Genomic DNA, 14,053 nt, shown 5'->3' with positions numbered 1-14,053 from the left:
GGTAGCAGAAGGATTAGGTGCTTGTATGTGAAATTCTTTAGTTAATAAGAAACTATTGGCTCAGGCTTCCCTGATGGTCCAGTGGATAAGAGTCTACTTGCCAAATGCAGAGGACACCGGGTCGCCCATGCGCCTAGAGCCTGTGCTCCATAACTAGAGAGGCCACGGCAGTGAGAAGCCTGCACACCTGCTCACCACAACCAGAGAAAACTCCGCACAGCAACGAAGACCCAGCGCATCCAAAAATGAATAAATAAAAATTATTTCTTAAAAAGCAGTACTATTATTTTTAAACAAGAAACTATTGGCTCTTGTTGAAACGGTCCTCTAGGATTTCAGAATGGGCTACCTGGTCTTGCTATGGGAAAAACGTCAGTGATGGATCATCTCATCCTTTCAGCCATTCATCCAGAAACCTTCATAGGTACTTAACTGTGTTGCAGGCTTTGTGCTAGACTCTAGAAGGAGAGTGATTAACCAGCCAAAACCAGTCTCTGGATACAGCGTGCATTGGCACAGAGCCTTCTGGACCTAAACCGTATCCCTGGAAATGGAAAATCTTAATGAACGTCATTTGCATGTATGTATTAGTGCATCAGAGGGTTTACCCTTGGAACAGATGGAAACCATTCTGAATTGTTCTGAATATGTTTATATTTAAATATGTCTCAGATAATAAAATAGAAAGAATGCTGCTTCTGGTGGGAGAGCAGGAACAAAGCCTTTCCAAAGCGTTGCCCCGGGCACTGTGGATTTCAGGCAGGGCCTCTCTGGGGTTGCTTCATCATCGGTTCTTTTTTCCTAGCTGCCTGGGGCTGCACTTTCTTTGGTAAGACTCTGCCTCTATGCCCTGAGTTGGGAATTCTCCTCTTAGGGGCTGCTTGAGAGGTGCTTCTCTTGAGTTGGAAATTAACCTGGGAAAAAAAAAAAAAAAGAAGCTAGGAGAGCACAGAAATCAGTTTTCCATTTCCTAGAACTGAAATTGGGGGAAGACCAGTTTGGATCCTGCTTTATGGTTCCAGGTCCTGAGAACAAGGAACTGAGGAGAATATCACAGCAACCACCCAGTGTGGGTGGTGTCATACAGGCTTGGCTCATATTTCCCCCAAAATGGCTCATCATAACTGATAATACATAGGGTAAATCTGGATGAATTTAACGTACATTTGTTTTATATGTAATAGCAAAAACTATCTACACTCAAGGCATGATTTTTGCCAATAGTGCTGTTCAAAACAAGAGTTAAGATTTCATGGTGCCACAGTCATCACCTTTAAGCTGACTACATGACTCACAGGTACTGTGCTCAGACAAGCCAAAGAATGCCTCAGACCTTCAGAGCTAAACCTTCCAAACCTAATTGTCTGGAAATAGAGACGATACAGACTGTTAGTATGGATTCTTAAATTCTCAGTGTCCTCGTGCACTAATGCCTGTTTCCAGCAGTACATTGAGACCTTCCTTCTGGCCATGCACACAGAGGTGATGCTTCTGACTGTCAAGTGTGGGATCTGTGGGCTGTGCAGAAGCCCTAGAGCTCTGGCCCAGGAAGGGAAAGGCGAGGGTGTGGCGCCATGTTCTAACCACACTCCCTGGAGGCATCCTTGGCTCTCAGGCCCTGGGAACAGACTGAGCTGCTGAAGCCAGCTGGGAGTTGGAAAACATGTGACAGACAGACCTCTTCATGGGGTTACTTCTTGCCCCTTTGGGAAAAAACCCACAGCCAGCTAGTTTTCCCAAAGCCGGAGAAATCAGAGCCAATTGTACTGTATCAGCACTATTTCTTATATATAGTGTCAATATAAGGATCAAGCAAAGGAAAGTGGGGGGAGAGAGAGAGAGAGAGACAACAAAATGAGGCAAGGACAGAGAAAAGCGTGGGACATCTGGACGGCAGTGAGGGAAGCCACGGGGAAAACACTGGACTCTTGGAGACACTTTAAAGAGCTTTAATTGTAGCACAAAAACCCTCTAGTAAATGATCTTTTTTTCTTTTCTTTCAACCAAGTAGATCTCTGCTTTAGAATGGGAAAGAGACTCAACTGGGATCAGTAAGTGGATTCTTAGTTGTGACTGCACCTGAGAAATGTATCCAATAGATAAATTTTTTCCCCTCTTAGTTATACGTGATACAATGATGGGTTATATCAATTCATTTAAAGGTTATATGAGAAAGGAGGTAAGATCTTTTGAAGCCTAATTTGTTACTCAAGAGGATTTGTCCTTGTTTGAATTTGCAATTGAATAAACTTACACTTAGTGCAAGACTTCTGTAAGCAGCTGCCTAACAGTCATTTGATTTTAGGGTAGATGAGGAGCAGGGGGATAACAAGGACAAAGGAAGAGGGTGCACCGACTGGGAAATTGGGAGCAGGTTAACAGGCTGCCAGGGAAGAGCTACTCTCTGCTTCACGCATCTGCAAGTAGAAGTCGTTTATATCCTGCAGAAGAAGGGAGTGGAGGGACCAGGACAGGGGAAAGCGGGAGCTGTCTAGAAATTTCAAAGGAATTTCAAAGTCTTTAAAGAGCTCTTTACTTTGACTCCTGTGTTAAAAAAAGAGGCTACGAACACAGGTGCTGAGCTCAGCACAAGGCCATGTAATAGACTGGCTGAGAAAGCTGCCTTGAAAGTCCCGCAGAGGCTGGACTCCAGGCTCCCACTTACTCACCATGGGGTACTGGACAAGTTACTCCTGTTCTTTGAGCTTCAGCTTCCTCAGCCACAAATGGGTTTATATACAGGGTTGTTATGAAGGTTAAATGAGATGATTCTGGAAAGCTCTCAGGTAACGTCTGACACACAGTAGCTATTCAACGAATAGTACCTATAACTATTTGAAAAGGCAAGATATTTGACTGCATCGAGTTAACAGGGAAAGGGCAGAAAGGTCTGCTAAGTTCTCAGGATGTATACAGAAGGAATAGGACAGAGTGAGGGGGCCCAAGGGACGACCTGACATGAGGGAAAGGTCCACAGATACTCATTAACCAGGACGGCCTCATTACCTTTTCTTTGTTTGAGAAACCTGAGGATTAGTGTCCATGATCTTTGAATTTCTTTGGCTCTGAGATCCCAATCCAAAACGACCAAAGATAAAAAGGCCCAGGCTATAGATCAAAAAAGTTTTTCACTTCTCATCCTGTCTGAAAGCCTTTTGCAGAGTTGAATATTGAAAAGCACCGAGGTGAGTGGAAAGCAACGCTGTCTGGGCACATGGGCACCAGAAGGGGGCAGAGTGCCATCTGGTGGTGGTCCTTACTGATGACGGCGAAGACTGTAAGCCTGGGTATCTGGACAAAGTCTCTGGGATTTGTTGAGCACTTTCTATGTGTAAGTCACTGTACTAAATGTTTTATGTGCACCTTCTCACTTCAACCTCTTGTGAAAGAGGCATTATTATCACCAGTTAACAGAGGAAGAAACTGACGATGAGAGCAATCAGGTAATTTGTCCCAGGTCTGCAGACAAGTGAGCTGGATTTAGAATCTGGCAGTGTTTTAATCACAATGCTACATTAAAGAGAAGGAAAAGGAAAAACCAAAAGAAATGGGGAAGGATATAACACAAGATATGACAGAAGAAAAATTAGCATAGGGGAGCACTAATTTTGTTTTTCTCAGGTGGTGAAAGAGGGAAGCTCAGCAGAGGTTAGAACTATGCAATTGATTATTTGTAACTCTGCGCACATGATCTTTACAGTGCTCCGTACGGGTCAGCCTAACTTACCAGCTTGGGTTCCGCAGGACCCACGGTCACACTCACGGTCTCTGGGTCGAACCCAGGTGCTGTGGCAGTGACAGTGTAGGTGCCTGGAAGCAGCAGCCGGAAGTAATCGCCGTGGGCACCTAAAAGTTACAAGGCTACGACTCAGTCCGCTGACGAGAAATCTGCCCCAGATGAGGCTCTGATATGAAAAACAATCTGAGGGGTTTAGCTGACCACAAGCTTAATTTTTTTTTAAACAGTCTGATGAAACTGGTAAAGACCTAAAACAATCATAGGCTGTCATAACATTTTAAGATCATGGGCCTCAGCTCCTGGAAGTAGAATTTTCACTGTGCTCTGCACTGAGAGTACTATGTTTAATTTTAGATCCTGCATGCATTTTAAAACAAACTCATGTCCACTGAAGGGTCACTAGGAGAAAGGTTGAAAGATTTATGAATGTTTTTCCTGGTAAAGAGATGACATGAGATCTTTGTTTCAACGTCTGAAAAGTTATTGTGAAGAAACGATGTCTACGTAAAGAAATAAGAACGAGGACAGAAGTAAAAATTCAACAACATATGAGTTACCAAAAAAGGAATGAACTGCCTTTTGAAATTGTGAGCAGAGACTGAATGGAGTGAGGGGCTCTAGAAAAGCTACACAGCTGTGCAGTGTGCAACCTGCATCAGTGGACATGATTCAAACAACCCGATGTCAATGCTGTTGCATAAGTGTACATTTTTTTTAAATTGGAGAATAAGTGCTTTACAATGTTTTGGTTGTCTCCGCCATACATCAACACGAATCAATAATAATTATAAATGTATATATAATATATAGATCCCTTCCCACTTGAGCCTTCCTCTCTTGTATGTAATTTTGTATTGAGTGGGAGGGCTGGACTAAATGACCTAAATATCTGATTTTGAGAATCTTATTTCTAATATTTCTTCCATCACCATCAAAAGGGGAAAATAAAACTGAAAAGAAAGCCTGTTTCTCAAGACAGGGATGTAGTATTTTTGCTAATGATTTTATATCTCGTTAGAATAAATTATGACTGTGCCTTTAAAATTCTTTTTATTGTAACAGCAATGAAGAACTGACATAATAAATGCAATTAAGAATGAGAGATAATAAATAATGAAGAGGTCTCTGCCACCTATAATGACTGTAATTTACTTTAAAATTCCTTAGTAAAAGCAGTGTGTTATAATGCATACATTGGATACTTTGTTATACCCTAGGGACTGTCATTTTCTTTAATTAGAGGCTCCAACTAGGAGTGGTTAGCTACCACTGTACCAGAAAGGCCTAATTCCAGATGCAGCTATTACAATGGCTTCAGCTATCTTTATCTTTTAGCAACACTAGATGCTTTGCTAAGTAGCATAATGAACATTAGCAATGAGCTCTTCCAATAGTGAAATGAGTAATTTATCAATTTAGTATCCTGTGTGTTAGAAGTGAGTTCTTATTGCTGTAATTCGTGGTGTTCAACATGTTGATTGACTAGAATGAGACATTTCCCACCCTTGCATGAATAGGATAGAAGAATCTAACAAGCCCTGAAGCTCTTAGGGGTGTCAGAGTGTGGCTCCCTAAACAGTCCTGGGTCCAGTCACTGGACTGAAAGAATCTGGTGTCTGCTGCTTGACTATGAGTCTACAGAATTCTGCCTTTAGAATGTTGTTGCCTTTGCCTTGAATGAACTGTTCATGGAAGAGGTGTCGGGAGCACCTTAAAGAATGTAAGCTATCTCGTTAAAATTGAGATTTCATGCAGCTTAAACAGATTGAGCTGTAAGATGCCTGTTTGGTAAAGCTAGCACGGTGAAGTGTGGCTGAGCCATGCTGGTGTCAAGGTTGGGGGAGGCAAATCTCACCTGCCCCTAGTCATGGGAGCTACTGCTCTACATGAAAACCCAACCAAACACCACCAAACCCCTAAGAGTTGGGCCTGATCAAACTGGGCTGGGGCAGTTTGCAATACCATTGTGCTGTGAGATAGTCTGTACCATTCTAGAAGGTTTCAACTTGGTTCCAAGAAGACCTGCTCCCACCATCAATCTTGCCCTCAGCGAGCCTACTATGGGATACATCTTACCAACTTTTTCCTAAACAGAGCTGTAACAAAAGCCTGGCCTGGGGTCAAGACTAAACATCAGTTTTACAGTCCTCTTCTTTTCTATCCCATTTCACATCAGTATGACAGCTATTAATAACCTCAATCCCAGAAAACACTCCTAACAAAGTATGAGGCAGTGACTCCTGAATGCTGAGAGAGATGTTCACATTTGCATCTTCCTGGCCCTTGTCTCTTAATTCCTGTCCTCAATCCTGTTATCCTTCCTTCCTCCAATCCCTCCTACCTCCAGTGTCCTTGACGCCCCTGCTGGTCTCACTGGCTTACGAACTGGCTTCCTGACTATGCTGAAGACAGTGAAGCAGTAAAGGCTCCCTTCTCATAAAAGCAGTGGCCACCTACCCGAAGTGACATCATGATTAATCCCACCGACAGAAATGACAGCATCTGCAAGATTATTGTAATTCTCATCCCTCACCATTCCCTTGATGCCCTGGTGAACCTGTAGGAAAGTTTATAGTGTATAGTTATGTTCACAAAACATTTGTGCCATGTTGGAGAGTCCTCAAAGCCCGTCCCCATGTGCTACTGCACTTGATATTCACAAAGATTATGGTAACAGATTCTTGATTGGTCTTTCTGTTCTCACCACAATCCCCAGTAATCTCAAAACAGTAGTCAGAGTGATCCTGTTAAAATCTAAGTCAAATCGTGTCACTAAGCTCCTTTCTATCTCTGAATTCGTCTACTCTTCATACCTCATATAAATAAAAATTGCTGTTTTTTTGTGACTTGCTTGTTTCACCTAGCATAATGTCCTCTAGGTTCATCCCCATTGTAGCACATGGCAGAATTTCCTTCTCTTAAGGCTGTACGTCCACTGTGTGTCTCTGCCACATTTTGTTTGTTTCTTCATCCACCACCGGACACTTGGGTTGCTCTCACCTTTTGGCTACTGTGAACAATGCTGCTCTGAATACAGGTGTACAAATAACTCTTTGAGATCCTGCTTTTAGTTCTTCTGGATATATACCCTGATTGGTTTTGCAGGATCATATGGCGGCTCTGTTTTCACTTTTTTTTCAGGAACCATCACATTGTTTTTTCTTAGTGGCTACACCATTTTACATTCCCACCAACACCGTACCAGTGTTCTAATTTCTTCACGACACTTGCTATTTTATAGCAGCCATCCTAGTGAGTGTGAGGTGGTACTTCATTGTGGCTTTGATTTACATTTCTCCAGTGATTCTGAGCATCTTTTCATCTGCTTACTGTTGGCCTTGCATTTGCTACTATGGCTTCATCAGGGAGCCCCCTTTCCCCTAGATATCTGAACCGTTTACTCCCTTACCTCCTGTAAGTCTGTTTAAATGTTACTTTCTCTGTAAGGCCTTCTTCATAGCATTTTGCATTTAACATGTTACAAATTATTTTATTTACTGTCTGTCTCTCCTTACTGAAATATGAGCTGCATACATGCAGACATATATATTTGTTTACTCTTAATCCTCAGCACAGAGTACAGTCTCTGACAGATAGCTGTGCTCAATAAAGTGGAATGAATTAATTTCACTGGTAGAAAAGCTGAGATCTATTGTATTGAGTCAGAGCAAAAGTCAGACCTGAGTCATACAAAATACCTTGCCTACCATCAGAAAACACTTCCCTTTCTGTAACCAGGACACTTAAAATACGGAATTTACCTGTTCCAAGAATTGGATTAGGGCTTCCCTATTACCCAGCCACTCGCGTTGTAATTCCTCTTGCAGTGGAAACTTGTCACAACTAAGTTCCAGCGTGATCTCAAAGCAGTTGGTATGGAGATAATTAAAGTCTTGCATTCCTAGGGGAAAGAGAGCAGGGGCAGAGTTGTATAATCAAGTTCCCCACTCAACACTCAATTTCTCCACACTCTCTTCCCCATCACCTGCTGTTCTACCTCATCATCTCCAATATTCTTCTCCTCCATAAACCCTTTCCTCAGTTCTCAAATTCACATGTCTATCTATCTTTCCAGTTTTCTCCCTTCACAAATGCCCACTGTGTGGTCTCCATTCCCTACTTCTTCCATTTCATGACTTAAATTCACTTCTTGTCTCTCTCATCATACCAAGGTTTGCTTATTACTCATGCCTTCATATCAGACAATTACTGCTCTCAGGGGATAGATTCTTCTCTTGGACCGTGATATTCTTCAGATCTGGGAGATCAGAGATGAGATGGTTATCTTGCTTTCACACCCTTTCTCCTGCCTGAGAACACAGCACCAACTTGAAAATAGTTATCCTAGAAAAACAGACTCCAGAGAAAGCAGAAGGCAGATATAGTTTTTCTTCATCAAATGCTTGCCTGTTTCTATCCTGCATATTATTCAACTGAATCAATTACTTTTGAATATATTTCTGATTATTAGAATGGTATTTATCTCACAAACTTATTGGGATTAAAAATTATTCATCTAATCAACTTTTTACCTGCTCTCTAAGCTGATGAGTGCAAACAGCTTTTATTAAAAGAATGGGGAAAGTTGGAGAACAACTCTAGCCTGTTACATTGATTCTCTCCCTGAATCAGAATTACCTAGAAGGCTGTGACTTCCAGCCAAATACAAATTGCTGGGCCTCAGCCCCAGAGTTTCTGACTCAGTATGTATCCAGTACTTGCTTTTTTTTTTCAACAAGTTCCCAGGTGATGCTGATGATGCTGGTCTAGAAACCTCACAATCATTTTGATATAAACTTCATGATCTTGGAATTAAACCCATTTAATTAGGGGTAATGACTAAATGATTAATGATTTAGTGGAGGCATGGGTTATGCTATCCCAGAAAATGGGAAGGGAAAGGAAGAACAAGTATTTGAAAAAGTATACTTTATATTTTACATTTGGGAGGGGGTACTTATTGTTTTGGGGCTTCCCAGTGGCACTAGTGGTTAAGAACCCTGCCAATGCAGGAGACTAAAGAGACGTGGGTTTAATCCCTGGGTAGGGAAGATCCCCTGGAGAAGGAAATGACAACCCATTCCAGTATTCTTGCCTGGAGAATCCCAAGGACAGAGGAGCCTGGTGGGCTACAGTTCATGGGGTCGCACACACTCGGCCACAACTGAATCGACTTAGCACACAAGCACTTATTGCTAAGACTGAATGCAAAAGGAGAAGGGAGCTGCAAAGGGGATGAAATAGTTAAACAGAATCACCAACACAATGGACACGAATTTGAGCAAACTCTAAGAGATGGTGGAAAACAGAGGAGCCTGGCATGCTGCAGTTTGTGGAGTCTCAAAGAGTTGGACCTAACTTAGTGACTGAACAACAACTTACTGCTTTCCTAATGTAAACCAAAGAAAGTCAAGTTCAATCTTCTTGCTTTGGGTTCAAGTGAGTTTTGGCCACAAGAAGTCTGTCATCTTCCTAGTACATGATGACTTGCTAATCTTCCTCCTTCCCAGTCCCCATAGGACAAGCCATCAGCTCAGCCCTCACCAGCGAGTTTCTACTACCTGGGCTCTGACCGGTCAGGTGTGAGAGGATGGGAGAAGAGAGCTGCTGCAACATCATTCCTAAGAGAACCTGGTTTCCTGCTTCAGCTCTTACCTATCCTTAGGTTCTTTATCTACTGAAGGTTTGTAAACAGAGGTTACATCTTGACCGTCAGTGATGGGAAAAGCCCAAAGAATAGAGAGAAGAGCCTCTTGCTAGAGGTGTCTGCTATGCTCTCAGTGGCCAATGTCCATGGCAAATCCCTGCTGATGGGAGATGGGCAGGCAGGGTACAAAGAGCACATATCAGAGGAATTGTCTGTCCAGCCTGGCATCTCTCCTCATCTTTGCTATATGAGGCATACCTCATGCCACTTAAGAAAAAGCTTCATATTTATAAAGCAGGCATTTCTAAATGCTCTACGTGCATTATTTTATTTAATACTTACATAAAAATCCTAATGCAAGTAGTGTTATTCTAAAAGTACAAATGAGGAAACTGAAGCACAGAGAAGTTAGGTAATTAGCCTGAAGCCACATAACTAGTGAATGGTCAAGCTGGGTTCAACCCAATATAACATTAGAGAGCACACTCTTAACCACTTGACTACATTCCTATGATCTAATCCACTATGTGAACCATCAGTTCTAAAGGAGCACAGTGTTCCAACCTCCATTTTAAAGAATTACAAGATGATGTTAAATGCCAACTTAAGGCTTCTCATTTTTCAGATCTCTACTTGAATGCAAAATAGCATTCCTGTCAGAGATATGACAGGATGCAAAAATCAGTTGACAATTTAAAAGGAGACATGAGTCCCAGTCTACTTCAGCTTACAGCACTCTCGTGCCCAGAATTCTTCTTACCCTTGCTGAGGGAATACCAGGAAGCCCCATTGGTGATGCCGTCTGGGAAGTAATCCCCACAGTTCCAACCTTGGTGCATCCATCCATGTGCATAGGAGTAGACCTTCGCCAGCTACAGGTAAAGTGGGTGAGAAATGACCTTGAGTGTCCCCAACTCATACGGCAATGCTCATACTCAGAAGCAGGGTGAGGCCAAGAACCCCACTAGGTAGAAACAATTGATTATTTCCTTTTGTGAAAGAAAATACCAGGAGAAATGGAGAGATGGTATGTGCGTGTGTGTGGAATGGACTAGAGCTAGGAGATCTATCTGCTGCTGTTCCCACTACATTGGGCCTAAATTTCTTCAAGTGCAAAATGAGGGGTGGCATTCAATCATGTACAAGCACTTTTCCAAGTGTACCTCAGTTTCCACCTGAATTTTGCAAGAGAGAATCAAGAAGCAAGACAGGTCTTCATCACAAAAGGAATTATGTATTGGGAGTGAGAGATGTGTGTTAAAGGGACAGGGATATAGTCAAAATCTCTATCATTTTCTTTCACTACTATTTTATAACAGTAGACAAAATGAGATTACTAGAGAAGAAAATACAATAATATATTTGCTTTGCAAAGCAACAACTTGTGTTATTCTCTATGTAATTCATTAACTGTTGAATTAATATTATAGGAGAATTCTCTGGAGTCCAGTAGTTAGGACTTGGTGCTTTCAATGTGGGGACCCAGGTTCAATCCTTAGCCAGGGAACTAAGATCCCACAAGTCACGAGACTCAGCCAGAAAAAAAAAATCTGAAATACTAAATAATATTATTTTATTGAAAGAAAGTGAAAGTGAAGTCGCTCAGTCGATCCGACTCTTTGCGACAGCATGGACTGTAGCCCACCAGGTTTCTCCACCCATGGAATTTTCCAGGCATGAGTACTGGAGTGGGTTGCCATTTCCTTCTCCAGGGGATCTTCCTGACCCAGGGATTGAACCCGGGTTTCCTGCATTGCAGGCAGATGCTTTACCATCTGAGCCACCAGGGAATTCCAATTATTGTACTAATTATATATTATTAAGAATATTAACCATAAAATAGCTAATCTGGTAATTTTATTCTATTGCTGTTTTGAACTATTATATAAGCCTTTTTCCTATGCATGGTATATTTTACATTTATACAGCCATACTACTATAAAACTATAAATTAGAGCCCCCAAAATTCACATTTAATGCTCTAGCTTACCACCAGCACTATCAGGCTTTCAGTATATTTCTTCCTTATCACTAACAAGTATTGTGGTAACTGTACTATAAAGCTTTCCTATTTATTTACTTTTTCATAAATGTATGGTTTATCACTCAAAACAAAATGTAATATACTAGATTGTAAGCTCCTAATGAGCAGGAGGTATTTTCAATCATTTTCTGTTGACTCATTCCTAATAGGGTCCTGTGTTAACTGATTTGAACTCTGTCACTCTCCTGAACCCCATTTTCCTCTGCCTGGACAGATGGCCATTCTGCATACCTTCTGGAAAAGCTTGTCATCAGGCGTGGGGGTATTGGCAGTGCGGCGGAAACCTCGGACCCGGTGCTCAAGGGACTTGTCATATGGGTAATTGGCCACCACTGCCCCTCCGTGGAGATTGGCTGAAAGGACAAAGTTGAAGGAGCGGATCCACTGTATCACAGCCTGGGTCTCGGGTTCCACCTGAGGAGAGATGAGAGCTTGGTGGTGAAGCTACAACTAAAGCCAGATGGCTGTTCACATGAGTTTGTCAGGAAGTGGCCTGAGAGGATGGCATGCCTGAATAAAGCAAAGAGAGTTCTACCAGATATAAGAAGTGCAGACGGGGAAATTTTGATCTTTTGCTTGACAGTGTAACAAATTAGGTGAATGGAATACTTTCAAAACGAAATCTCATGTGAAATCCCACTATTCAAAATAGCTAAAAACATGTCATGTAGGGCAGTGAAACTATTGTGCATGATGCAAAATGGTCGATAAATGTCATGATACATTTGTGAAAACTCACAGAATACACAACATGAACAGTGAACCCTAATGGAAACTATGGATTTTGGGGTAATGATGACTAGTCAATGTAGGTTCATCATTGCAATAAATGTACCACTCTGGTGGGAGATGTTGATAATGGGAAGCAGGGAATATGTGGTAACATTCTATATTTTCCATTCAATTTTGCTGTGAACCTAAAATTCCTTAAAAAAATAAAGTCTCTTAAATAAAAAAGGGGGAGAAAGGGAGAAAAAGAGCAATTTGAAGAGGAGTAGCACAGGGTTTCTGAGCACAGAATTCCAGTTTGGCCTCTCTTGTGTAACAGAGAAAGTGTTCTTCAACTTATCCACTTTTCCAGTAGCTTCTGCAGCTGCAGAAATTTGGAGTTTAATAAATATATCTGAAAATTACAGGTTTACAACAATGACTTTCAATCTCTTCCTACTCCCAACACATCTGCTGTAATGTTGACATGTAGAAAGTTCTCCTCTCAGTTCAGTTCAGTTGCTCAGTCATGTCTGACTCTTTGCGATCCCATGGACTGCAGCATACCAGTCCACCCTGTTCATCGCCAGCTGTCAGAGTTTACTCAAACTCATGCCCATTGAGTCAGTGATGCCATCCAACCATCTCATCCTCTGTTGTCCCCTTCTCCTCCTGCCCTCAATCTTTCCCAGCATCAGGGTCTTATCAAATGAGTCAGCTCTTCGCATCAGGTGGCCAAAGTATTGAAGTTTCAGCTTCAACATCAGTCCTTCCAATGAACACTCAGGACTGATCTCCTTTAGGATGGACTGGATGGATCTCCTTGCAGTTCAAGGGACTCTCAAGAGTCTTCTCCAGCACTGCAGTTTGAAAGTATAAATTCTTTGGTGCTCAGCTTTCTTTATAGTCCAACTCTTACATCCATACATGACTACTGGAAAAACCATATGTTTCACTAGATGGACCTTTGTTGACAAAGTAATGTCTCTGCTTTTTAACATGATGTCTAAGTTGGTCAGAACTTTTCTTCCAAGGAGTAAGCATCTTTTAATTTCATGGCTGCAATCACCATTTGCAGTGATTTTGGAGCCCTGAAAAATAAAGTCTGCCACTGTTTCCCCATCTATTCGCCATGAAGTGATGGGACCGGATACCATGATCTTTGTTTTCTGAATGCTGAGCTTTAAGCCAACTCTTTCACTCTCCTCTTTCACTTTCATCAAGAGGTCTTTAGTTCTTCACTTTCTGCCATAAGGGTGGTGTCATCTGCATATCTGAGGTTATTGATATTTCTCCTGGCAGTCTTGATTCCAGCTTGTGCTTCATCCAGCCCAGAGTTTCTCATGATGTACTCTGCATATAAGTTAAACAAGCAGGGTGACAATGTATAGCCTTGACGTACTCCTTTTCCTGTTTGGAACCAGTCTGTTGTTCCAAGTCCAGTTCTAACTGTTGCTTCCTGACCTGCATACAGATATCTCAAGAGGCAGGTCAGGTGGTCTGGTATCCCCATCTCTTTCAGAATTTTCCAGTTTATTGTGATCCACACAGTCAAAGTCTTTGGCATAGTCAATAAAGAAGAAATAGATGTTTTTCTGGAACTCTCTTGCTTTCTTGATGATCCAGCAGATGTTGGCAATTTGCTCTCTGGTTCCTCTGCCTTTTGTAAAACCAGCTGGAACATCTGAAAGTTCACGGTTCATGTGTTGCTGAAGCCTGGCTTGGAGAATTTTGAGCATTACTTTACTAGTGTGTGAGATGAGTGCAATTGTGCAGTAGTTTGAGCATTCTCTGGCATTGCCTTTCTTTGGGATTGGAATGAAAACTGACCTTTCCCGGTCCTGTGGCCACTGCTGAGTTTTCCAAATTTGCTGGCATATTGAGTGCAGCACTGTAACGGCATTATCTTTTACGA

General features: G+C 41.9%; 1 protein-coding gene across 1 annotated transcript in view; it reads right to left on the bottom strand.

Annotated features, from left to right (window-relative positions):
• CPN1 (carboxypeptidase N subunit 1) overlaps window positions 637-14,053 on the bottom strand; it is a 28,574-nt gene continuing 15,157 nt past the window's right edge. The window contains exons 4-9 of the mRNA XM_005698323.3: window positions 11,662-11,844; window positions 10,147-10,258; window positions 7,501-7,640; window positions 6,197-6,296; window positions 3,728-3,846; window positions 637-914 (exon numbers count right to left, since the gene is read on the bottom strand). Of these exons, the coding sequence (XP_005698380.2) occupies window positions 756-914; window positions 3,728-3,846; window positions 6,197-6,296; window positions 7,501-7,640; window positions 10,147-10,258; window positions 11,662-11,844 (813 nt within the window). The 3' untranslated portion in view covers window positions 637-755. The remainder of the gene's footprint in view (window positions 915-3,727; window positions 3,847-6,196; window positions 6,297-7,500; window positions 7,641-10,146; window positions 10,259-11,661; window positions 11,845-14,053) is intronic.

Source organism: Capra hircus, chromosome 26 (assembly GCF_001704415.2).
Source record: "Capra hircus breed San Clemente chromosome 26, ASM170441v1, whole genome shotgun sequence".
Classification (NCBI taxonomy): Eukaryota; Metazoa; Chordata; class Mammalia; order Artiodactyla; family Bovidae; genus Capra; species Capra hircus.
The sequence above is the reverse complement of the archived record's forward strand: the minus strand, read 5'-3'. Positions and strand labels throughout refer to the sequence as shown.